The sequence below is a fragment of the Anarrhichthys ocellatus genome, unplaced genomic scaffold, assembly GCF_004355925.1.
Source record: "Anarrhichthys ocellatus isolate YVR2014 unplaced genomic scaffold, GSC_Weel_1.0 scaffold69, whole genome shotgun sequence".
Lineage (NCBI taxonomy): Eukaryota > Metazoa > Chordata > Actinopteri > Perciformes > Anarhichadidae > Anarrhichthys > Anarrhichthys ocellatus.
This window is the reverse complement of record NW_022280099.1, coordinates 548,037-575,249: the sequence shown is the minus strand read 5'-3', so window position 1 is coordinate 575,249 and position 27,213 is coordinate 548,037. Positions and strand designations below refer to the sequence as shown.

General features: G+C 42.3%; 1 protein-coding gene across 1 annotated transcript in view; it reads left to right on the top strand.

The window, feature by feature from the left end:
- Positions 1-965: 965 nt before the first annotated feature.
- LOC116397596 (nesprin-2-like) overlaps positions 966-27,213 on the top strand; it is a gene marked incomplete at its 3' end in the record, with an annotated part of 47,416 nt that continues 21,168 nt past the window's right edge. Inside the window, exons 1-20 of the mRNA XM_031873165.1 lie at positions 966-1,375; positions 7,201-7,327; positions 13,199-13,260; positions 16,014-16,109; positions 16,203-16,280; positions 16,449-16,541; positions 16,933-17,135; positions 17,647-17,846; positions 18,685-18,785; positions 19,946-20,035; positions 21,736-21,849; positions 22,327-22,464; positions 22,796-22,960; positions 23,314-23,435; positions 23,604-23,772; positions 24,478-24,574; positions 24,654-24,853; positions 25,132-25,296; positions 26,377-26,517; positions 26,990-27,091. Of these exons, the coding sequence (XP_031729025.1) occupies positions 7,240-7,327; positions 13,199-13,260; positions 16,014-16,109; positions 16,203-16,280; positions 16,449-16,541; positions 16,933-17,135; positions 17,647-17,846; positions 18,685-18,785; positions 19,946-20,035; positions 21,736-21,849; positions 22,327-22,464; positions 22,796-22,960; positions 23,314-23,435; positions 23,604-23,772; positions 24,478-24,574; positions 24,654-24,853; positions 25,132-25,296; positions 26,377-26,517; positions 26,990-27,091 (2,424 nt within the window). The remainder of the gene's footprint in view (positions 1,376-7,200; positions 7,328-13,198; positions 13,261-16,013; positions 16,110-16,202; positions 16,281-16,448; positions 16,542-16,932; positions 17,136-17,646; positions 17,847-18,684; positions 18,786-19,945; positions 20,036-21,735; positions 21,850-22,326; positions 22,465-22,795; positions 22,961-23,313; positions 23,436-23,603; positions 23,773-24,477; positions 24,575-24,653; positions 24,854-25,131; positions 25,297-26,376; positions 26,518-26,989; positions 27,092-27,213) is intronic.

The following is a 27,213-nucleotide window of genomic DNA, read 5'->3' as shown; positions in this document are numbered from 1 at the left end:
TCTTTGTTGTCTTGTGTCTCTTTGTTGTCTTGTTGTGTCTCTTTGTTATTTTTTTGGGGAGTTTTTCGTTATTTTTTGTCTGTGGCTGTTTTGCAACTTTTGGTAGTCGTCTTGTGTCTCTTTGTAGTAATGTTGTGTCTTTTTGTAGTTGTTTTGTATCTCTTTGAAGACGTCTTGTGTCTCTTTGTGATCGGGTTGAAAAGCATATATTTTACACATATTACTGGGTACATTCCATAGTTCAAAAACACAAATATTAACAATTTGTATAATTTATGATTATTATAATTTTTTTTGTGTGGCTCAAGGTGGGGCCAGGCCCCATGGCCCTCTATTGGCCAGCCGCCACTGGTATAAATAAAGACTAAAACACGGAGACATCCTGCAGACGGCTCAGCAGTATGGTGATGCTGTGCTGACCTCTGGTGCTCACCAGTAGTACTGATACTCACCTGTGACCTTTGAGGACTGCACCATGTGACGCATTTCACATGTTGCAGGAGTTTAATCAGTTCTTGCTTCGTTGCATACTTTGTGATCACTTTGCTCCTAATGAGTTGATTGTTCTTGTTTTATGTTGAATGTTATGCTTGTTTTAGTTTTAATCTACACACTGCGGACGCCCTTATTTCTTATTCATCTTTTTGACAAATCTTGCATTCTTTTCAAGAGCGTCTGAGGAAACATATCTAGTTTGGTACTTTGCTTAATTATTTAACATTCAAGAAAGAATTTCGGTTATATTGTTAATTAAATACATTAATTGAAAAGGTGCAAGATTGTACTAATTAATAGAGCTTGAATTGATTTTTCCTTTTACTTTATTTTCATATTGTTCTTATATTTTTCATTGTTCTATTTCAGATTTTTTAGCCTTTTTATTAAACAACATTTTTACTCAATCAGACGCTTTTCTGTCTCTTCTCTTAAGTTTATATTCTGTTTCAATCTTCTGAATGAACGAGAGAAGAACAAAGTTGCATTCAGGTTCCCAGGTCTGACATTTGTTTCAGAGTCAGCTCAGCTGACATTAAACTTCGGGTCACACTTGCACTTGTTGAGGCTGCACTGTTAGCTCGGGTGACAGCCACCAGTGCCACACTGGGTGGGGGGGCTTGTGTGTGTTGAACCCTGACTGGTTTCTATATTTAGTCTACCAGTGAGCTTTTTTTTCTGTGCTCGGCACCGGTATGGCTCCGGCTTCTCCGGTAACAGTCCGGCCCGGCCTCTGGAGCTCTGCAGACTGCAGATCTGTCAAACTGCGCTTCAGGTTTCATCTCCACCAACTACTACAGAGCAGAATCTGTTCCTCCACATTGGGAATCATTACTGGCCGGACCTGCATCTCCGCTGCATCTTTCATTCACTGCTGCATGTAAGTACAGGTCACTCTTTAAATGTTTTTTTATTTACTTTAACACCAACAAACAATACATGCAGTAGTAAAGCGTGCATTGGCTCTTGACTGTGAAGGGTTACACAGTCCTGCTGTATTATGATGTGATCCCCCCTCGTGTTCCCTTCTGCCCTGTTTGTTTTTCCAAAGACTGATTCCTCATTACAGTCTCGTTAAACCTGCAGGGCAGCCGCTTGTTGCGTGCGTTGTTAAAAAAAGTCCTCTGTTCTTCCTCAAGGACTCATTACACGGCTCAACTGAACTGATCTGAAAGCAGCCGTACACACACGTGTCCCCTGCTGCTATTTCTGTCTCCTGACAGCTTCATAACAGCGATGCTATCTCACATTCCTGCAGTCATAGGGGAGGCACTTTGTACACTTGATAATATAAAGCAGTGATAGGGTCAGAGGTAGTAGAAAGAACGAGACGTTAATGTCATATCATGTACTAATAGATTATTTAATTACATTCTCAATCTAATTAAAAGGGCGTTTTATAGCGTCACCCCTCATTCAACACACAATCACTTGCTCCCCACTTTGTTTCATGAGGAGTGCTTTGATGGGGATGTAGAGACGTGATGGGCTATTATTTGAGGAACTGAGAATCACATCTCTAATAGTGACTGAGAGTTCCTTTGTTTGGCTTTCAGGCTTCTTTACTCAGAGACGTCATGGTGCTGATTTTAAACTACAAAGAGTGATTATCATGCCACCGTGCTACACTTCTTAAGATGCAGGGCTCGTTGTACCACGACAGTAGTCCACACTGTGGATCCTCCGTCTCAGATCCTTCACAGTCACTTCAGTGTAAGATAGAGGAGAGTAATCACATGGATGATCTTGTCTGTAGCTCATGTCCATTATTTTTCAGATTTCTAAGGGTTTCAGTGTTTGTGTAACCGTTGCTTTCTGGTGGAAAAATGATTCCGATGCCGAAGCCTCACTACAGATCTTTGTTTAGTGTTCTGTCTTCATGTGTCTTCATCTCTGTGAACAAAGATTGTGTTATAGGCCTGTTAATGCATGCTTCCCCACCAAGCCCAACCCACCTGTGCAGATGGTAACTGTGACCTGACAAGCATTCTGCTAAGCACACTGGATTAGACACGCAGCCTGCTATGCATGGTGGTGTGACCTGGTTTGATTGGTGGCATACATATCCCAGCCCAAAGGTTGGAGCACCAGGCTGCTGGCCAGAAGGTGTGGATCAAGACCATTCTGGAAAGGCTGGATAGGGACCATGACTAACAGCTGCCTTTCTGCATGTGACTTCACATTGTTAGCTGCTTTTCTTGTGCAAAACTATAAGAATCCGTCCAAAGATAGGGTGAGAAACGGCACAAAGCATAGAGTCTCTATCTTAAGAGCGTCTTTGTTGCTATTTCATTTCCCTGATGCTTGTTTCTTTCTGAAGATAAATGTTTGTTTGGGTAAAGCTCACCCAGATATATCTCAGTGACCTCATGATGATGTCCAGATATCATGCACGTTTAAAAGGACAACACTCACGTCTGTGTTGCATTTACAGTGAAGTGAAAGCAGAGATGGCCTCTCCCCCTTTTTCACTGTTATCACGTCTTCCAGGGTGTGTCTGGGAACACTCTGTGTGACAGGTTCAGCAACACACACGCTGTTGATTTATTGCCCAAGCTCAGACAAAGACCTGCTGGAAATAATTATGAGAGAACCGGTGAGCGATGGAGAGAGTTGTTGTTGTTGTAGCAAAGTGAGTCATGACATTGATATTGAGAAGGAAGGAACCAGCGGTGGAGGAAGTTGTTGTCGTTGTCAAACCTGAAGCTGCAGGGGAATGTGTTGGATGTGGTTTCCACCGGTGTTTGTTTATATCGGCTCTACAAACTTCTGGATGTCACAGCGTTCGTCCAGAGTACTTCAGATCAGTTCTGGATTGTGTCAGTTTAGTTGCACTCAATCAGCTTCACTCAATTCCGTCTTACTTCCATTTCATTCGTTACTGCTCCAAGAGGGGAATTCATGTGAGGATTGGGATGTTGAGGGATGGGTGGTACATGTGTTGGAGGAGCTTCGTAATGTCTTTGGGTCTGGGTCTTTATTCTACATAACAAACATACAATGACACATGTAGCTCTTGTAAACCTGCTGTTAGGTGATCTGGACTGTTAAATCAGCTGACTAGCGGAGCTTTGAGGTGTGGACATTGATTGAATGCATCGCTCTCTTTTCTCCTCCTCCAACCTCCCCACAGGCTAGTGCTGTAAACAACAGTAACGTGTGCACCTCAGCTGGATGCATACATGCATGAATATGTATTTGAAAAGCATTTACTGCTGGTGTCGTGGTCTCATGACGTCCCCCTCCCTGTGCTTTTTCCACAACGGTGTGTGCCATGTGTTCTGCCCTCTGCCTTGTTGCTACAATTAGAGCTGACAGGAGAGACTTGTAACTTAGTCACGGGCTCGCTCTCTGTTTCGGTCCCTTGCTCTTCATTCTGTCTCGTACTCGTAATGTTCTTGTTATTCTAGTTAGTCTGACATTATCAGATAAATGCAGCAAAACATTACAAACTACAAGGTGTCCTGCTCAGTAAGCGAAGACCTAGAGTCCCGTGACAGTTGCCCATTCGTGGCTCTCGGTGGGTCTTGTTGTTGCACTCTTGTCAACGTGACTTATGTGATCAGTAACGTCAGATCGTAACTCAGCTGTGTCCGCATGCGTGTGTCCACACTTGACGCTTCAATGTGACCTGTCTGATCTGATAGTGTTTGTTCATATTTCTGTTAAACGGTGGAGAAGTGCATTTCACTCCCCATAAATTCTTCACAATAAAAGTCACCCAGTTTTTTTTTTAAAGCTCTTATTCTGAAGCTGCAAAATCAGGAAAGTTTGTTTTCATCAGCAGTAATTCAACAGGATCCCAATTTAATGGAGATCTGATCTCGGAGCGCACGCACTTGACAGTTAACGTTTCTTGGCGTGATCGGATGACAAAATTGAATTGAAAAGAAAAGTGTGACCCACTACGGCCTTACTTGGACTTTTTTCCTTCTCTCCTTACCTCCCTCCCTCTCTTACTCTCTCCCTTGTCCACTCTCTCTCTCTCACCCCGCCCCCCCAGCCCGGTCTCTCTGTCAGCAGCTGACATGAAGCCTTGGGATAGCTCAAATGGCGTGCTATAGCGGTTTCACCCCCACATACACAATACGCGTGTCCGCGTGCGTGCATTAATGTCGGAGGGCGGTCGTCCACTTCCTGCGCATGTTTCTTCTGCAGGACTCTTGTGTAGAGGTTGAGCAGCAGCACGGGACTAACCTCGGTCAAACCTTGTGCTTTTGTTTTAGGGCACTTGAACTACAGATGTATTGTGACCATGAGGCTAATCAAATTATGTAATTTTACATTATTAAGTACTTTAGTTGCTTGCCAGTAATTTGAAATATTTTATCTGTTTTGCAAACGATCTCTTTCATCTTATTATAGTTTTACAGGAATGTAATTGATGAGGGGACAGTGTTATTTAAAGCCAGTTATAGGAACACAGACCAACCAGAATGCTCTATGTGGCTGACATTAGTCATCTTGTCGGGTCTTGTTTGTGTAATATCGTTTCTTATTTTCAAGTTCAAGGTTTTGCTGATCACTCATCTGATTCTCTGCGATAAAACTTATATTTATGAACTCTTGGCACCATGCTGTGTTACTGGCTCTTCCTCACTCAATGCTCAGGACTCAGAGTGACTGAGCTCTCCGTTGTGGCCCCGGGTTCTGCAGCAGCCTTTCTTTACACAGTGTGTCAGCAAAGTGGTCTGAGTCTAAACTGAAAGACTTAACTTTGCCTGCAGTGTCCTTGACTGTGCAGACAGGCCGTACCGTTGATGTTGTTGTGTTGTATAGTGTGTGGGATTCTACCATTACCTCTGCCAGGGAGGTCATGATTGGCACGATCTCTTAATACGTTTGATCATATTGTAAATGACAACTGATATTTACTTCTGCACCGCGTTGAATAATCGCACACATCCCATCACTGTCTAAACCTGTATTTGAATGCACTTCTGAATCCAGATGCAGACAAAAAAGGTCTGATTAGAATTATACAACATGTAGACAAATCTTCTTGAGCCTTTTCAGTTTTTAAAACACTTCATTATGTCTGAGCTGATGATATAACATAAAGCTTTGACCTTTCATGGCCCCACATTTGTCTTCCCCGAGCAAAGAGTGCTGCACTTGAATAAACAGCTTTGCACTTGTCCGATGCTACAGGGCGTGAGGCATCAGGAAGCTAATACAACATCACTGATTTGTTTGCTTGGATGCGATCCCGCCCCTCTGGCAGTACATGCAGGTTAAAACAAAACCAGCCGCTACCTTCTGGCCTGCTCTGACATTTGCTCTGACATATGAGTGAGGCCTAGTGCTGTTTTATTTTAGCCTCGCTCACCTGTCCGTCCTCCTGAACTGTCAGTCATGTTTCTGATCAGCAGGAAAAAAAGACTTTCTGGTCAAATCAAAGGCGCCTTTATCTTCTTTCACTCTGTGATTTGTTTAGGCAGGCGGATTTAGAAAGATGTCTAAATGTCACGCATTATTCTCAGTTCACTTATTCATATGGCAGGGCAAGACGGAACAGGAGGAAGCACAGTGCAGCACCCTTCATCCAGCACTCAGACGAAACTGTCAGAATATCTCTCATTGCTCCAGAAAAGATGATGAACTCGCCCAAAACTGTATCTTAGAAGTGTTTTCTGCTGCTTTGTTGAAAAAGGTCTTTCTTTGTCTTTAACGATGCAACTGTTAAACTTGTTGGTCTTTGTCCTTTCCTTTGTGTGGTCCGTGTTTGTTAACCGTGCAATGGTCTTGACCCTTTTGTTGCCTTGTATAAAGCACTTTTAGACTTTTTCAACAAAAGCAGTTTACATCCTGGCACGTGGCTGCATGTGTGTTTGATAAACAGTTATCTGTGGCCTGTTTGTGGGTGCAGAAGATTATAAACTGCTAATCCAGGAGGTTTTCCATGAGTGTTATGATGGTGATGATGATGTGATTACATGTCTTGTGCATCGTCCCTGTTAAATAAACAATAAAATAACAATGAAACGTCTTTAGATTGGTCTACTCTGTCGGCCAATCACAGATCTGACTGATTTAAAGAAGGTTCATGCAATCAGTGCTCCATATGTTTTAAATGACACTGATTGGTCTGAGACAAATGCTACATATTGTTGTGCATTGTTTGTAAGTCATGCAGAATATCCTGGGATGATACTGGTTGCATTTTCACAATATTTTGGGAAATTCTGTCTTTGCAACATTGCAAACATTTTTCAAATCTATACTGTTCTATCTATGATCATTTACTGTTTTATTGTTTCATGCATGCTTTTAAATGCAACGTCTCAAATGGTGCAGACGTCATGACTATACATCAAAATGTGATTTTGTTTGTGCGTATTGTTGATCTGACTTAGTCTGAAAGCTCTGAAGTTATTTTCATGATGGTGTACCTGTCATTAGTCCTGTTTTTACTGAGTGTTATTGAAGTCTGCTATCGTGATTATGGCAACAATGCCACCGTAATTAAATCAAGTGATTCTAATTTTGAGATAAATACAAACGAATATATCGTTTGTGATCCTCTTGATTGAGTAGCAGAGATTGAATCGATAGGTGGCATTTCTTTTGGACAGGAAGTCCGCTTTAAGAGCCAGAGTTGTTCAACACGGTGTCATCACACCTTTAATGAGAGGTTGACGTTACGCGTCACTCTTTAAGCTGCGCTGGACTGCAGTAACACTGACTTCTATCTCTTCCTGTCAGAGTGGTGCCATGCTGCCGGGAGGCTGTGGATGAGAAAGCATGTCGTCAGACTTCTACTGCAGAGATGATCTGGTGGAGAGGGGGACCATCCCCCTGGACATCGACAACGTCCACATGCTGCTGCAGGGTCAGTCTCTCCACACTACAGTACAGACAACAGCACGGCGTTTCTGATCGGTTCTTACCGTGGTTCAGTACTTTAACATCACTCTTTTAGTTTCTGTATTGTTCTCTGTGCTTTGAATACTTGAGCTTGAGTTGTTATGGGGACTGTGGTGCTTTTGGTGCTGAACTGAGTGAAGGCTCATTGTCTTCTGGTCTCTGCTCGCCCCGGAGAAGGCTGAGGTCATGCAACTGCAAAAAAAGAAAAGCTCCGTGTCTATGATTTCAATGTCTTATCATGGTTACCGTGGCAGCATAATAACTATGAAGCCGTTACGCGTCTCACTCAGCAGAGTGAGACGCGTCCTGTTTCACTTTTGTCCCTTTTTTCTTTGAGGTCATGCTCGCTTTAATGTGCAGAAACTGAGCCGCTGCTCTCAGAGAGACATGAGTCATTTTACAAAGAGCCCTCCGGAGGGACGGAGCAGCAGGAGGGGGGGGAGGAGACACGTCTCTCGCTCACTAACTCGCTGCTTCCCAGGGTGGTTTTGAACATTTGAAGCGAAGCTGTGCCGGTCATTTGATCCTGTTCTCCTGCCTGCACAATCATCAGTTCTCCATATTACAGGCTGGGTTTAACGGGTGTGTCACTTTATCTGTAAGATTTAGCATTTCATCTCAAAATCCAGCAATATTTGTTGTTACGAATTGATTAATGGTGAAACTTAATCGATTTTGACGATTTACAGTTTAATGATTTACTGTTCAATGTAATTATCGAATTCCAAATATCAAACTTTGTTGCTTTTCTCAGTTTTGTGTCATTGTAAATTGAAAACCTTCAGGTTACTGTTGGTCAGACGTCACCTGAGGCTCTGGAGAACTTTGATGCACATTTCTTCCTTATGTTTAAATAAACAAAACGTATAATAAAAAAAGATCAAAAGCAATAAATTCAAATGATTTATTAATCTAGCTCTACTTTGATTTATGACTAAAAACCTGTAAAACTGATGACATTCTCATCTGCCTCAGCTGTACTTTTTCTGTGAAATATTCAAATACACCGTTGAGAGTAGGCAAAAATAACATTTTTATACTGCATGCAAAAAGACTGCATGGTGTTTTCACAAACATATCTGTAAAGAGGAGACTCGTGGGGACCATAGAACCCATTTCCATTTTGTTCCCTCGCAAAGATGGAGCTTAACTTTGGAGCGTTGTTCTGCCTCCTCCCCGGCAAGGTATCGTGACCTGGTCGGTACCAATGGATGCCTGAGGTCAAGCAGTTTTATAAGAGGGCACATGACTCTTTCCTCTACACATTTAAAACAGTGTTTTTATTTATTTGTTTTTTTCTTATTAAAGCCTTGTAAAGTTTGTTTACTCCCAGCTGGCACACTGTGGAGAATGGATGACGTTGGCCTAACTCCTCCACGACAAACCAGCTTGTTAAAACAGACTGGGGAAGTATTGTCTGGACGGTATTTAAAGTGGTAATGATGCAAGAATGTCAATAAAGAGGGTTTGTATCAGAAGGGTGAGGAAGAATTCTCCAGAGTACATGCAATGTGGTTTTATAATGTAATGCTCATAAAATGATAATGTGTCAAAGCGGATTGAAGGATTGAGACGGTTGTGTGCGTCATTGCTACGTGGGGCCTTATAGGGAACAAACCAGATGTTTTATGGAGACTTTTCTGACTCCAGATTGTTATCAAGTGAAACCACTCCAACAATAATATTATTCATCATCGCCATCATCATTGTAGCACTTTTCACTATAGCTCACTATCTATCGCCGAATGAGGTCACACAATGGTGTTTGAACCTGTGGCCCGTTGAAGAAGGCCTTTGTATTTGCAGTAATACGAACTGGGTGTCTGTGGCGACCTTCTCAGGAAGAATCGCAAGCGGTGCACAGTGAGGAAGTGAGATCCAAAAAAAACACACCACATGCTGCCAAAGAGAACGAAGCGGAGAGCTTCAAGATTATAACTTTAAAAAAGCTCTTTTTAAAGCTTGAGCTAATGTTTTCAGTTTGTTCGTCTGGTCTACTCAGGAACACGATATCTCATGATGAGGAATTGAACAAACATGCACTTGGACCGAAGGATGAACTGATTAGAGTTAGGAGGTCAAAGGTCAAGGCCAATTTCTGGGTGATAAAAAACAACTCAGAGGAACACATTCCCAAATATATGAGAAACAAAACATAACATGACAACATTTGCAGCTTTTACTGGCGCACAACTGATCCATTTTGCGTCACCGCATCTGAGGGAATGTTAGCTAACACGGTAAAACACGTTTGTGTCTACCCCATGATGTGTTGTGATCACAGACTGTATGTAAGAAGTGGACGTAGTCATCGTGACGTCCCTCATTGGATTGTGGACTGCTGTTTTGAAGCCTTGAGTTCGGTGTCGCCATCTTGGATTACGGTCGTCGCCATGTTGGTTTTTTTTGCAATCAATGAACAGAAGTGACAATATTAGGACTCAGGAGGAGTGACGTAGAGACGCGTCTAGAGTATACGTCTCTGGTAGAGACCTGTCAATCACAGTGTAGCCCCGCCCCTAAAGCATACCCTGCTTTATGGTCTGTTTGACTCTAAATGAACAATAATGTACTAAATGAACATCATGCTGTGTTGAAGAAGACTTGAAACTAGAGATTGAGACCATAAACTCATGTTTACAATGTTTACTGAGGTAATAAATCAAGAGAGAAGTAGAGTCATTTTCTCATAGACTTCTATACAACCAGAGGAGTCGCCCCCTGGTGGACACTAGAGAGAATGCAGCTTTAACACATGAAGCATTGGCTTCACTCGGCAGAACCGGAGGTTACCGCCTGGTTGTGATCTGCCGTGTTGATATCCAAACATTCCTGGTCATTGAAACTATGCATTTTAATTTGACCTTCATAAAATATAAAAATATAATCAAATCACAATGCTTATTGTGACACAGCTTACACACACCCCTCCACCTTAACATCACATCATCTCTGATTTTCCCGATTCCTAGTTACTAGTTTAGCGGGTCACATTAGGTTAGCAGTATCTTTGGGTTATTTCAGGTGAGATATCCACATTGTCACAGCATTGTGCAGCTCATGAAGCATAGATTACCCAGGAGGCTGCAGGAGGAATAGCTTGTTGCAGGTCTTGTTTCAGCAGGCCTGAATCCTTTATGAGTGACATTTGAAAGAGGTGTGCCCCAGCTGATCTCACCTGCATCCCTGCAGGCTTGAAATGTGGACTGTTTGCTCGTTAGACTGGAGTTATTCTCAAACTAATTTCATAACTGTTTTCCTTCATGGATCTGCAACGTTTAGAGTCAGATAGATGAGAGAAGTTTGGTTTAAATTGATATCCTCCAGAGTTTGTTTACCTGGAAACATTCCCTGCTGAATCGACATGAGTGATCCCATCATGGGTGAGTTCTTTTATTCGTCTCTATGGTTGTGACTTTTTGTTACAAAACTAACTGTAGGACTTGGTTTAAAGGCACACTACTATGATGGAAATTATTATCAGCATCTGAAATGTTCACCCTCGTGGGACTTCTACAGCGATACACAAAACCTAAGAAGTGAAAGTTTGACAAGTAGGCCTACTGTTTGTCAAACATAAGATATCCATCTAGAATAGACATTCTGCCTCATCATACAGTGGGATGCTTTGGAAAATAAGTTCTCCTCAGAACCGTGATGTGTCCGTTTGGCACTTTTTTTATTAGCAAATAAATCACAAGTCAGTAAAGTCTTCTTTTTTATGTGGATCTCCGCCAGGTGTGTCTGCAATGACCACTGCTGTAATGTTTACAACCCATAATTGTCTCACCCTCAGTCTAGACTACATGTGTGTCAGGCTTGTTTTTCACTCGCTCGTCTCGCACAACAGATACTCTGTCATTGTGTTCAGGCGTCTGCACTGGTTCTGTCGTACGGTCGTGACCAGGACTTGAGGTTGATGTCGGATAAAAAGGAATGTGATAACTGTCTCTGGCCAGAGAGTAGCGGCTGTGTGGCAGCAATACACCCAGCTGTGTATGTAGTTCCATTAGCTGTTAGCAAAACACACCGTGCAAAACAATAAAAATGAGCACGGTGTCTCACTTGATGCCATCACCAGCTGGAATCCTGTTGAGAGTAGTGAGTGAGGCAGTCGGTAATCAATCAATGGCAGAATCAAACAGGCAATAAAGGGGTGTGAGTCACTGCAACCACAAGACGTCCTCGAGCATGCAGCCATCAACAAGCACCTGGTGCAGCAGTATGTGAGATTAGTTCCCCCCCTGTCTCTCTCTCCACCCATTGAAGGCAGACCGTTAAATTTACAAAATAAATAGAGAATGGCCAAGAAACAAACCAGCGATGTACACGCCTTAATACATGTCTGAAATGTCTTATTCTAATGTATGTACTTGCAGGGAAGTTGAAGTCAGTATATGTGCAGCTTCTCTATGTCAAACTGCATTCCAGTTATATTTAAAATCTATTTTTAAGGGCTTTAAATGGTAATGTGTGTATGTCAGAAAAGTATGCAAGCTGACATCAACTTATTAAAAAACAAATACCACTTTAACCCCCCCCCCCTTAAGATGCTTACAGCTGTTTTTGTGCTGAATTATTTTCTGCGGCTTATTGTCAGTATTGTATTGAGGCTCTCTGCTTGTTCAGGCAACATGCAGACCACATGCCTCCGCTTGTGATTAGCCTGTGGGTGTTTGCTGCTGTAACAACCCTCCTTTAAAGGGCAAAGTGATCAGGGCTGTAAACACCGGGATCGTTCCTCAATAGGTGTACAGACCTCTTTGACTGCCTGATGTTTAATAGTTTGGCACACTGCGATAACTTCCATGATGCATGGTGAGCGCTGTGATACCTTTGTGATTGTACTGAACTATTTTGAGGCCTTCAGCTTTCATTTTGTTTTGGTCTCCTATAACTAGACTTCAGAGGAACCATGTTTAAGAGTTACATGGAATACATTCTTTTACATTTGAGTTACAGTCGACAGTGAGGTTTACATGCGCCAAACATTTCAAAATATATTCCTACTAAAATGTTTACATGACTAATGAACATGAATATTCCACTAATATTCCCGTTTACATGCAGCTGTGCATATTCATATCATCTTCATCACCAGTGAATCCGACGCCGACGTCATTATCGTCTGTGTTTGACGGGTCGATGCTAACGCGTTAATTATTACGTACAAATATTGAAAAGTGGAACGGCTTCAGCTGCTCGTGCCATTTTTGCTTCTTTGCGTCAAAAGATGGAGGACTTGGACCGTGTGAACTCAGCCTCCCTCTTTCATTCCTTCAAACACCTTCGCTTAAAGGTCGGCGTTGAGATATTTGTTCATATCCAAGAACCTGTTGATATCCAAGTCCTTCATGATGTTTAACAGTAGGAGTCTTCTTCTGGACATGCATCTCTACTCCAGCTTTACAAACTATTGTCTGGTTGTTTTGTGTTCAACGCACAGAGTTGCTCGTAAACAAAGCACCTGTTGATACCCATATACATAGAGAATGAGCTGAAAACACGTCCAAAGAGTGCTCCTACAACCTGAGTAATATCGGCACATCCAACACGTCTTAATCGGAAAATTCTCCATTTGGTGTGAGGTCTAATTCAGAATATCTAAACAGACAGTGATGTTTACACGAACCACATCACATTCGGCATATTGTGGTATTAGGTTCAGTGAGATAAACAGCACACACATTGTTGCTCATAATACTAGCAATCTAGGGACTTGGGACCACTCTACAGCTGCACTCAATATAAATAATCCACGACTGTAATACCTAAATGTGCACGACGTGACGATAGAAATGAAACTTGACGTTGTGTGTTTGTTCTTCTTCAACAGTGGAACAAGAACAGATTCAGAGGAAGACCTTCACCAACTGGGTCAACGCTCAGCTGGCAAAGGTGAGCCGTGTCTCAAAGCTTACTCTTTTAATCTTACCGGTCCTTTATATAAGCAGGTTGGACTCTTTCATTGTTAGTCTGTTTTCAGTTACAGCGTATAGCTTGTTTAAACATGTTTTTTTAAATATGCATTGCTTCAATAACTCGCCCCAGGGAGAAGTGAAGTGCTTCAAATGATGCTGCATCTGCCACTATTTAAGCCTCTCTTTGTAAATATGCTTTTACAACCGGTACATTTCAGTCACACATACTTATAAAATAATATATCATGAAAATTAACTTGAAAAGTATGTTTGCAATCAATGATCTTTGTTTGTAAATTTGGTTTAAATTCTTTTGTATGTAATATGGATGCAATTTGATAATGTCTGGAGGGGAATCGGGTCGTTAAGGTCTCACATACAGACAAACAAACATTTTATGCACGAAATATTAAGAATATTCTCCCTTACAGCAATTTGCAGCTCAGTTTGTTTATTTAGAAAAAATCCTTCTTTACATTGTCATATTTTCATCCTTTTGTAATTGTTATTTTTTTGTTTAATTAACGGGAAAATCTCTGAAGATGCCCATAGTTTCACTGTAACTGCATGTGGAGATGAGCGCTGATCTTTGGACTGTTTGTGCGATGAGGCTCATTTGCATAATGGGCAGATTTTACACCGAATGTCTGCATAGAAAGTATGTGTGAACAGAACAGGAGCACCGAGACGCTACTGGCTTGGCTGCACAGTTTGGGGTTCATTTCACCGTTTGTGGGTGTTTTGAGATGTACACGTTTCTTCGTTATTTGTGCAGGTTAAGCGACTACAAAATCCTTTTTGGGAATTTTCCCCTCAGGCTACCTCTAAAATACTTCTGTGAGCTAACTATACCAAATTCTTCTGAAAGGTTCTAAGGAGGATTGAATAAATCAATAAGATTTGCGATGCTCTGCATGCGATATCAAATCGTGTGAAAACGCGACCACATCCTTTTATTACCATTAGAGGGGCTTTTTCCCAGCTCGTGTTTTACAGTAAAGTCCAACGTTTTTTCTCACACTACCTCTTCACACGAGTCAGCAGCAGACCGTCGGCTCTCTCTCCGCCTCACGCTGCCGGTCAGCTGTGAGCCAAACACTGGAGGACAGTCGGGTTGGGTTGGAGGTGGGGAAGCGTGTACATAAATATAGCAAGAGGAGCAAGAGGAGCAAGGTTCACAGCACACAGACAGACAGCAACAGACGGCCAGCAGCCTCCCCCCCTCCCCCCACCAACCAACCAACCAACCACACCCCCTCGTCCACCCACCGCACGTCCACCCAGCTCTGGGCTCACATCGGAAATATTGGAACGATGAATGAATGGTGGAGATAATCGATCATCCTTTGGTGGTTGTTCACATTAGAGCTCAGATTGAAATAGTACCTTGTGTCACATGTGAATAGTGTTCTTTCCATAATGCTCCATGTCCACTTTGAGTCCTCAGTCGCCGTGTTAGTGAGCAAAGGTTACAGGCTATGGGACCATTAGTATGTGAGGAGGTTAATGAAGCTCATCTATAGGTTCACATTTAAGATGATTTGCAGATGAAAGGACCAAACATCAGGAAGGAGAAATAAGAGGTGTGCTGCTCTTCTGGATTGTTTTGGGCTCTTCTTAACTGCTTGATATCCCAACATAACAAGACAGAAAGTGAACATGAGATCGTTGAATGTCTCTGACGGTAATCTGACAGTAAAAACCACACATCCTGACAGACGACTGCTTTGTGTGAGGCTGATGCCCGGAGTCATATTTGAGAGGGATGTTTAATTGCAATTTCTCACCCAAATGTTTCTTTTACCATAAACACATGACTCTGTTCATTATTTACTTTGCATTGCAACTACTGCATACACAATGTCCCCTCTGGTAAAAAGTGAAGTTATTATCTGATGATATCTTTAACAAACATGTTTTTAAAAGATTAAATATGGTTATTGAAGAATGGGATCTATATATGTACTGTGCAGGATATTTTAGATGTGAAATATAAATATGCAAGTGCTCTCTGGTGGACCAGTACATCACGGCAACACTGTAACTCAAGTACTTTAAACATATCTTTGGCAGTTCTGTGCTGCAGCGTGTTACTTATTGGCATAAATGCTGACAGTGTACAGATTTAGTGAACTTTCTTCAGTGTTCCCTCCATCATTCCTACCATCATCTTGTTTTTTGTTGTTGTAATCTTCTCTTGGAACCAAATAGTTTGTCCTCAGCGTGTCATTCGGTGCTGTCATGATTGGTGTAGCATCAGGGCAGAGAGCGATTCTATTATTGTGTTTCAGTCCACTTGTAAATCTACAATAATCATCTATATCAGGAGAAGATGAACCATCGCCAAAAATCAAATTTTCTCAGAAATCAACAAACAGCCTTGTTTTGAAGTTGACCGACACGTGCTTTAATATCTAACTGATTTTAATTGGATGTCACAAGGAGCGAGTCATCCGTTAGCTCAAGCTTGAAGCATTCAAGGTCGCAACAGATGGTGCAGAAAAATGTCTTCATTCATCAATTTTGATGCATATTTCAATGAGTGCGATGGGAAAGTTTTCATGTTTTTTTTGGTTATCAAATTCTTTCAAGCATGGCTTGTTTTATAAAAAATGTAAAGAACATGTCTACTAACTTTCTGTTCTGCAGCTTTGGCATCAGCTCTCTTATCAGTTGTTTATCTGCACATGTCAACATGAATATGAATATAAAATGTGTGTGCTGTGACAGCGGAGGCCGCCGTGTATGGTCGTGGATCTGTTCAATGATTTCCGTGACGGCTCCAAACTGTTGGACCTGCTGGAGGTGATGAGCGGCCAGTGCCTCGTGAGTTCTTCACTAAACACTACACGAGCTTTCCAAAATACAGCCGACCGCTTTAGTGAACCGGCCGACTGACTCTCGCTTTGTGTCTCGCAGAGTCGGGAGAGAGGCAGGGGAATGTTTCAGCACAGGAGCAACATCGAGAAAGCCCTCTCCTTTCTGAAGAAGAAATCGGTAAGTGACGCGCAAACACGCTGTCGGACAAACGTCATCAGAGACCATATATGAGAAGTCTCCTACTGACAATAAACCAGAGGGATGATACAACCACAACGCAGTCATTCCTCGTGTATCAATTGGGGCTTTGTGCAAGTTTGAAAAGGTGTTCTGTCTTCTCTCCAGATCAAACTAGTCAACATAAACATTCCGGACATTATTGATGGGAAACCGTCCATCATCCTGGGCCTCATATGGACAATCATTCTGCAGTATCATGTGAGATTAATATACCTTCTTATAGATTATCTCTCTCCTTCTTGTCTTTTGTGTTTCTCGTTGATTTTCCACTTTGATCATTCTGATCTTCTCAACTCACCGAGATAAACCGTCAGCATTAAAAAAGCCTTCAGAGATGTCCACTTATCCTTTTTAATGAAATCTGAGAAGATTTCCTGGGGGGAAATCAACCGAAGATCAAACCAGATTATTGAAGCAAGGAAACCAATTGCAATGCTGCAATTAAGCATGGGATGTTAATCTTATTTTCTGCATTAGAGATGTTTTCCCTTCCCTTATCTTGCTTGTTGTTTTGTGCAGTATTGTTCTGTTGTTTTACATCTTTTAAACTCTTACTTAAATAGAAACTGTATGTTGGTGGTTTCCTTAGATCGAGGAGCTGGCCAGCAGCCTCTCGTTCAATTCCCGTCAGTCCTCCATGGAGTCCCTGGCCAGTCTGGATTCGCACTCCACCCTGTCGAGCCGCTCGGCCGGCAGCAGTCCTGTTCCTCCCAGAGGCTCACCGCTACACAACCGTTTTAGGGTTTCTGCCAAGAAGGCCCTGCTGCTCTGGGTCCGAGAACAGTGCCACAAGTAAGCACCGGGTCAGCTGAGCTGGTATTAATGAACACTGGTACGTCTGGTACACTAAATGTGTTGTCGGGTTTATTTTGGGTGACATGGATATATTGACTTGTCAAAGCCTTGAGAAACCTGTAATTGGTGCAACTCTTCTGTTGTGGGCCAATATGGGATGTAAGAAGTGATGGATCCTCACACGGGGAACCCTCTCGTCTGGGCTAAAGACCAAAACATGATCAGGGCTGAGCTGTGGTTGTTCAGACGCTGCCTACCAAAGAAATACATATTTGTACATGTATTATATGTAAAATCCCTTCTTACATGTTTTTCTGTTAAGAAGTCCGGAACGTAGTTTTGAAAATAGCCTTTTCAAAGGCCATTAAGCTCTGTAAGGACTATATGGATATGTTGATACATGCATACCTAAAAATTATTTATCTATCAAAACAGACCCTCTGACAGGCAGCATGTGCAACATGAATCACCTGTATGATAATATAACAAAGTGATCTGCTTCCCTCAGAGCTGGCTGTTCGATAAACGTGAAAGACTTCAAAGCTAGCTGGAGGAGCGGAGTGGTCTTCCTGGCGATCCAGCATGCTCTGCGGCCCGACCTGGTGGATCTGTCCAAAGCCAGGACCAGAAGCAACAGGCAGAACCTGGAGGAGGCCTTCCGCATCGCCGAGAGAGAGCTGAGGATCCCCAGACTGCTGGATCCCGATGGTGAGTAGTTCAGCTTCACTGCACTCAGGAAATATCACAGTAAAATATTATATGCACGTTCGAGGATGTGAAGTGAAGCTCTCTCTCACCAGACCTGCAAGATATAAGTTCCTGTAGGGATATCATACGCTATGTGAACTAGCTCTGCGTTGTTGTTCTTGTCGGTTTATTAATGAAGTTAGTTCTAGTTATTAGTCCAATAACTAGAACTACAACAACCAATTTTACATTGAGGCTTGTTATTTTTAGGCAACCAAAATATAACAATATGCAATTTCTCTAAATTGTTTTTATTTGTCAAGTTGAGGCTGATGCAGAAATATGAGTAACACGACAAAGATTCCCACATATTGTCCACGTGTTTCACTTTGTTTAATTCATGATTTATTAGCCACAGTCAGTTCACTACAGTCACACTCGCTTCTGCTAACAACAAAGCTTTGTTTCAGTCTTTTGTTTACCTCTCCACCCCCCCACGCCCAGATATTATTCACCAGATTTGTCACCGACATAGTTGCGCAGCAGCAGTTGTGGTGCCATGAGAGTCTTTGTATGAGTGTAGCTGAGTATTGTGACGGAGCCGTGCCCAGCGAGCCTGAGGGCGAGTGGGATGACGATCTGACAGTCTGCTGACTCGCTCGCTGTGTTTCCTTCAGACTCGTATAAAACCCAGTTGTTTCACTCCGCCTGCTAATTCGTTTGCAGATTTTTATCAGCTGGATTTTTTGTAAGACAAAAGCTACGCATACTTCCAGTGTTAAACTCCAGCTGCTGCAGAAGTCCAAACTTGTGAGAGTAGTGTGAGGACTGATCATGGAGGAATGTGATGTGGATGCAGATGTGGACGTTCGAGACCCCGATGAGAAGTCCATCATGACCTATGTGGCTCAGTTCCTGCAGTACTCCAAAGACCTGCCGGTGCCAGAGGAAGAGATGCAGGTCTGTATCACTCTTTTGTTTTTTAGACAAGCACCATACAGCAGGGCAACATTTTACACTGCAGCAATGCTAGCAGGAGACTTTTACTTGTTACTTTTCTAGTTCTGACAACCAGCTCAGGCAGTTTATGTAACGGGTGTAGTTAGGACCCAGGAGCAGTACGACAACACCAGGACTGGTATGATTTGAGTTCTTTATTTGCAACACACGACAGGCAGAACATTCTCTGGAAGAATCAGACAGGTTTCTCGTGGTCAAGGACAGAAGGGCTGAGTGAGTAAGTTACCAGGGCAGAGGCAAGGCGAGGTAGTCCGGGACAGGCAGGGTCGGCAACAGGGAATCAGTCCATGGGAGAGTGCGGGAAAGTTGAGCATGAATGCAAAGAACGATCTGGCAGTGAGTGTGTGTGAGGCAGGGTTTTAAATAGTGAAGAGGCAGAGTGAGCAGGTGAGAGTGATGAGCTGATGAGGTGAGTGTGACTGGCAGGTGCACTGAATGAACTAATTAGGTGAGTGAAAGGTGGATAGAAGTGACAGAGCTGTGACAGTTTAGGACAAACGTCTGCAGTGTCAACAACTAGGGTGCAGCGGAGTGCTGTCTAAACCGGCTCTGCTCACTCGGCATTGATTTGATTTGATTGGTAGATCAAGAGAAGTCCAGACATCAAGATTAAAATCAGGCAACATTTAGCAGGAAACAGCATTTCAATTTAAATGTAACTGAGATATACAAACGTCCTGTTTGACTGTCATATCTAGATGTTTTTTACCTTCAAATGACTAAATGTAATGCTTAGTATGGCTTTTATTGCATACATGCCAAAATCAATATTTGGGAATAAAGATGGATACATGCAGCCTGTGCAGATGTTCCCTCACACGTTTAACAGGAACAGATACAAACCAGCAGGAGAGTAGTTTACAGTATGTTCTTAACTGACTCCACTCCTGCTCAGCTTCTCTCTACTCATGAGACACTCCAGTTGTATTTCATATATTATAATATTAGGAAGTGCCAGCTTGGTATATTGCCCTTCATGTATCTCTGCCACCGTCTTTCTAGCGTCACTTTTTCTTTGGGATTTCTCTATTTTCTTGGCATCCTTTTGTTTACTGTTTCCTCCTCTCTCCTCTCCTTTTTTCCTTCCCTTTCCCCCTTAGACACAATACCTGACTCTTCCTAAAAGTCCCTCTCCTGTCAACCTGCCTGTTCACTACACTCCTGCTATTTCTGCTTCACCTCTGCGACAGGTAAACCTGACAGTCCAGATCCGCCTTTGTTTCATTTCTCACCTTTCATCCACCTACTTACCTTCCAAGCACAGAACCTCGCAATAGATTTAGCCACACGTGAGGCTACCTCAGTAAATAACTGTACATTAACAGTAAAGAACAGATAAAGAAATGTATAAATGCATGAATAAACAATAAGTAACAACACAACCAGTCTGAATCTACTGTATCTCCGTCAGAGACACCCCCCCTGTCACTGCTGAGGTCTTTCTGTTCATCCATTGCTGTGGAGAACCTCTGGGTTCAACGTAAATCAGCCACACCAAAACCCTCGTAGCACCCGCAAATAACTTTAGATTTCATTGCTGACGATTATGTCTCGTAAATACCCGCCAGGGAAAGTGTTTTATCTATTGGGACGGCGCTGCAGCTACTTTTCTGAAAAAGTCTGTCGCTAAGAGCCGAGATTACCTTCAAGTCATTTCTGTGGTTAAGAGCACGACTGATCGTGCACAATTGAACTAGTTTGCCCTGTTTTCTGGGAGGCGACCCAAAGCCACAGCGAGGGTGTGTTTCTCTGCCTCCCATGAGCTGAACACAGCGCAGCTATTCCTTCATTCCACCGACCTTATGTTTCTGTGTTCTTATGAGAGATAAAAAAACAACAACCTGGTTGCCAAATCAAACCTCTGTCTGGGCTTGGTACTCTGGTGTTAATGCCTTGTGGGAAAGCTTTTATGCTCCGCTCTTTAGGTGTGTTGCTTAGTAAATAGAAACTTGTTTCTAAAACTCGAACACTTGTATCTGAGCTCTAGGCAGAGGAGAACAGCTCTTTATCTCCAGACATTGTTTGGTTGCCACCTGTTTTGACTTTCGTTGGTTACAGCTCCTTCTACTGGTATGGGATGTAAATAAACAAACAAAGTTACAGTTAAATCACACAGATGTGTGGAGCCATGTTCGTGTCTTTTTCACCTGTTCAATCGGACAATGTTTAGCTGTCGTTCTTCTGTGTGCAGATAAAAAGTAAAGTTATCTGGAAAGCTAAAGATGCTTTCACACAAAACAAACTCATTTCCGTTTCCCCGGTTAGTACGTTTGCTTTGGGTCAGTGGGAAAGCTGTCAGTCGAGCCCCGGTGCGGACCACCCAACCATACTGAGCCCACTAGAAAAGGTCGGTCTCGGCCCGCTCCCGAGCGGACTCGTACGGTTCGTTTGTGGTTTGAAAGCAAAGCAACCACCAAACTCTCATGATAGCAGATGGGAATTTAGCGTAATTTCAAAAGCAATAATATAACTAATAATTACATCTGATCGTGATCGTGAAATCTGTTGAGGAAGCGACCTTATAATTGATCTGTAAAAGGCCCTGTATATATACCCTGTTTATGCTAATCAATTGGTAACCGTGGTGCATGTCACAGTCACGTGGGTCCTGATGCGGTATGATAATTACCAAAATTGTCCACTCAGCGAGTTACCTGACAGTCCGAATAAATTCATGTTGCTCCTCTTGGTTCATCAGTGTGAGCAGAACCTGGACCTGAACTAAAATGCAACAATGTATCATTTTTTTGGCTGGTGAAAGCACCCAAAATCCAACTAAATATCACTCATCCTGACTAATAAATGTTTTAAGAAATCAACAACTAAATTTAGCCTGGAATAGTTCATTCGTCTTTGGTCAATAACATTTTACTTTTGTCCACTTTTCCAGGCGACGCCCGCTCGAAAGGCACAGGAAGTGACATGCTGGCTGGTTCAGGCCTACGAGGAGCTGCTGGAGGGATGGGACTCCACCGAGGGAGAGAGCTACTCGGAGAGATACCACGTAGGTTTCCTATCCGACACATCGGAGCATTTCTAAGTATCACTGCATGATGGTCTTTCTCACTGCTGATGGTACAGTTGCCGAAAATATATATTTTTACTCTTGTAGTTAATCTTTGTTGTTGTAGTTTACTTTTTCTATATTAGTTGAATTTTTGACTTTTTACTTACTAATAATTGTTATTCTATAGTTCATATATGTTTATGTTTTGATTCTATTTTTTTTTGTTATTCTTGTATTCTAAACTTGATGAAATAATTTCCCTCGGGATAAATAAAGTTCTATCTTATCTTATCTTTCAGTTATTAATTGCCTCATCATGATTTTACCATGATGCCATATTTACCTGTTCCTCTATTCCCATCAAATCTGAACGATATCCTGCTGAATGTTGTGTGTCATAAACGTCCTGCAAAGACAAAATGATCCTTGAAATTTTCAAACATTTCATTTTTGCTGCCATTTTCCATCCCTCAGGTGTTTCAGAGCTTTCTGGTGTCCTTCAACGAGCAGCGGCGTCCCATCATGCCGTTGTTGACGGCGATGAGACGAACCTCGAAACTGAGCGAAGAGCAGCGAGCTCTCAGAGAGGCGTGGGACTCCCTCACTGAAAAGGTCCGTGTCACTCACACTTCATGTCCCATACAAATCTTTAAACACCTTCACATTGGTACATTTGACCTTTTTAATGCGGTTTAATTGGTTAAATAGTTGAATATTTCCAATATCGTATGTGCAGCACTATACAGTCTAATTCTTTTCAGATGAATATATAAACATAATATGAGCCATGATCCCTATTGTATGCCTTTACTGTATGTATGCAACGAAACAGACGTTAGTATTTATGTACCGCTCTACTTGTTTCTGTATGCATTTTAATTTGAAAGACATTGAGAGAGAGAGTTTAGTTGTAATGAAATGTGCATCTTTTTCTCCCATTAAGCTCCGTGAATACAAAGTGGAGTTAGACACGAGTCTCCCGGCCCCCTTGGACACGGTGGCTCGCTGGCTGCTGAAAACGGAGAAGGCTCTGGCCGAGGAGGAGGGCGACCCGCAGGACCACGGCCGAGCCGCTGACGACGCCAGGGAGAAACAGGAGCTCCTCAAAGTGAATAGATATTTACCGCATCCACCCGCTGAAACTTCACGACTTTAGGAAGTGAAATAAACAGTAATACTGGCTTAGTAAGCGCAGATTCCTCAGGCAGAGTTCTCAACATTTAAGATATTAATAACCTCTGCAGAATAGCCCCTTTATTCTGAGTGTTCATTTGTTAATTCTCTGCTCAGGAAAGGTGGGAAACAGAATCATACAAACTGGCACATATGTGTTTTGGGGATAATTTGGATGCCCTAACCTCCTGTTAAATATAGACCTTGATGAGCAGCCGTGATGATTCTGTATTATATTTACACTTAATCATGCGTTGTGAAAGTGCTCACTGTTCAATGTTGCCGTAGGTCTGCCTGGAGGAGATGCCGCAGCATGTGAAGACCTTCCAGTCCTTCCAGTCCTTCCAGAACTTGGATGAGGATGGAAACATGATGGTTCCTGCTGACAAGATGGACGAACTGAAGAGGAGGTGAGGGTACTTTCCCAGAAGGACAGCGCGCTCATTTATCTGTGTACATGTGTAATCGTATATATATCAGAGAAGCAAACTGAAGTTGAAGATTGACATTTACAACATTAAACAAATGATTTCAAGTTGTGTGTTGTTAGTTTCTCATTTTGTTGCCGTCTTCACCAGGTTCACCAGCGTGAGAGTGACGGCTAAATACCATGGGATCAAGCTGGAGTACTGCGAGCAGCGCCACACCGTGTTGGATCTGTTGGGGCAGATAAGGACCAAGCTGCGGGTCTGGAAGAGGCCGTACATCTCCCCGGAGGCTGTCAGGGTGTTGCTGCAAGAATGTGATGTGAGTCGATTTGGCATCTGAGGAAATTATTTTTTTTTATTGGGCGTGGTTTGGAGAAAGTGGTACGAGGGTGCTTTACATAATTTATGTTTTTGATTTTGTGTGATAGTTATGACAGCGTATGAGGGCCATTGCAGGTTAAAAAAAAAAAAAGAATTCATAGTAATATTCAGATAAATAAACTTCCAATGATCCTGGAATGGAAGGTCCTGAAAGATACATGTACACATTGTTCTTTCTGTCTTCTTTTACGAACATAAATAAATACTAATATTATTAACATATGTTGCACTCTGCGGCTCATGTTACCGTGCAGCTAACTGTGGCGTCTGTGGTGTGATGATGAGCTTTGATTCTCTTGATTCTCAGAGAAAATCCAAGTTTTTTTTCTCATTATTTGTGAGTGTGAATATTATCCCCCTCACACAGCTCGGTGATTTATTAAATAGATAGATAGATAGTATCCTAATGCTAGAAAAATACTAAACATGATACAGATAACATTAGCAACACTAAATTATGCTACAAATCTGACAATACAGACTTACAACCAGCAATGCTTTTGCCCCGCTAAAGACAAAGGTCTAAGAATAGCAGAGCTCATCCCTCAGTTTTTTACCTCGTCATCCAGTGATGTTCTTTCTGCTGTGTAATGAGCATGGCAATATGGCTGCTATGGACTTTAACTGTATTTTCTAAAAACAGGTTCTGGTAAACACACAGGAGCTGCCGTCTTTGCTGGAAGCAGCTCTTCATAAACTGAAGCAGGTTTCTGAGAAATATTCAAGCAAATCTGCCCTCGGTAAGTTTTTACTTCGGTGATCCGGCCGGTTCGTGGATTCATTTCTGGATTGACTGAGTTTGTTCCTGTTGCTCCTCAGCTGCAGACTACCAGCACGTCAGTCAGCATGTGAAGCAGCTGGACGAGGACACCGCCGTGGTTTTGCAAGACGTGACCAAAACCAAGAGCGCCATGGGACGCGTCCTGTCGGCCTGGGACTCTTACAGCGACTGCCTCAGCTCCCTGCAGGCTTGGCTGGAGCAGGGCTCTGCAACACACAGCCATGGCCACAGACCAGAGGTGAAATGAACACACGAGTATAAGAAATGATGTATTGTTTAGTTAGTAGAAGGAGAACCACGTTTAAAAGACTAGCCAGTGGCTTATTCCTTCCTCCAGAGCAGCTCTGCATTTGTAGAAATATTTGTGCAAATGTCGACTAAGAAGTCTGCTAAAATAATTCACAAAATATATACATCAAATTGCTTTTCTCTTGCAGACACACATGTTTTTCCGCACACTTCAATAACGGTGCTCTGTGTTGATTTAATATTGCTCTATTGATGTTTTCTGTTAAGGTGACCTCTGAGTCGTCGGCTGAGTGGGGCTCCCGGCAGGCCCACCTGAACGAGATGGGTAACTTCCTGATCGAGTCCACAGACCCTCAGACCAGCAGGAGCCTGGCAGAGGAGCTGCGCAGACTCAACATGCACTGGGCCGAGTTCGTCAAGAGAAACGCGTTTGTAAGTTACAGAACAAGGAGAACCTGGTCGGTGAGAAACAGCCGATGCTTTGTTGTCAATTCATTTCTTGCCGTTTGATGAATCAGTTTATTTCTCTAACACAGAAGTACTGCAGATGATATGTTTGATAAAGCATCTTCCATACCATCATCTATTTATTTCTGCAGGGACATTTCTTTATCAGGGCCAGTGGCTTGTTGGTAAAACATGGTGGCCTAGTTTCTTCTCTGTCTTCATGCTGCCAAGTGACAGCAGGGATTTTGGTGACTTAGTGTCAGACCTTTGGAATTGAATCTATGATTCTCACATTGTTGTAAATATTCCCACGCTGTGACACTAAGGGTTGGCTTCAAGTTTGAAAGTTGAACTCCACCTTTACTCTTTGTTTGTCTGCAATTATGAGTATAAGGCTTTTATAGTCTGGGATTAAGGAGCATTATCAAACAGCTTGTTTGATTTCTCCAGTTGCATATTGGACAGGTGTTCTAAATACCTCAGTTAATTGTCGGTGAAAAACGCATCATCTTCACTAAAACCTGACTATTTAAAACACTTTCAAATAAACGGCCTTGCACTTGCATAGGTGCACCAATCGTCCTGACGAGTCTGTAGTGTTTTAGACAATAAGGTTTTATTAAAGATGTGTTTGTGAAGCAGTTAACATTCAACTGGATACATGAGACTTGAATTATACTGCACGAGTTGAGTGAGAGCTTGTAAACAGGTGGTTTGTTGTAGTTCTACTGTTGTTAGACGTAGCCCCCATTTACTTCAGTTAGTTGTTCAGCCTCGTGGCATGCAAGAAAAAACTACGTTTTCTTCTAGAATTCAAAGTAGCACAGAGTGACGAATTGATAAACAAATGGTAATTTTGTGGGTGAAGTATTCCTTTAAAATGCTATATAAAAAACAATATTTAAAATAGTTCTATCTTCAAAACTCCAAACACTTTGTATTGGCTTGTCTTCTAAAAGTAAGTTATCAGTTTTCATTGTCAGCTTCTGTTGTTTGTCTGATTATTGCACTTGACTTGTAATTTACCTGATACTTAACAGCTTTACTTGTTTGTCCTGGTTCCAGGTCAGCGGGGCTGAGCCCAGTGCTGACGTCCAGACCAGATCCCAGGACCTCCAAGCTCTAATCAAAGAGGCCACTCTCATTTTCAAAGAGCCTCTGGAGGCCATGGCAGGTCCCTTACGCACCTACAGAAAAAGAATACAGGTAGGACTAATGGATGGTTAGATACACCCGTGGCACGGTAGAGTAGAGTCATAGCTGTTCTTAAGTAATAACTGTCTTAACGTCTGACTGTCACCCAGCAATGAGCAGATAAATATCACATGGACAGTTTCAGAGCATTAGGAAAACGCTACACAAGTCTGTTGTCTTGCTCACCACACAGCCATTTACCTTTGAAACATATTATACGACTTAAAATATTGATTTTATTGAAAGATTAAGTTAGTAAAAACGTCCTGCCAAACAAGTGCAGCAGAACTTTTTTCAATAATCCTAAAATGACAAATGTTGGCCAATGATCTAAGTTAGATCTAAGTAAGACCTTTTGATAAGAGAATGTAATGATTATATGTGCAACAACAGTCTGGCCCGAACATTGTCATTTTATAAAAATGTCACTTTAAATGACGAGATACACCTCTCTGGAATTGACTGTTTGCTTTTTTTCCTTCAGTTCATAATGAGAAAAATCAAAGAAGCGGATGTGGAGGCTCTGGGTCCCTCCCGAGAATGCTCAGGGGATCAGTTAGAGAAACTGAAGCTTGCTGTACCTCAAGTACGAATGATTTCTTTCTTTTTAAGACTTCCTTTATACAGCTGAGTTCATGAGCATTCATGTTGTTATATTTTGTTCCCCTGTTTATCACATTTTGTCCCTCAATAGTCACTGGCAGCCAC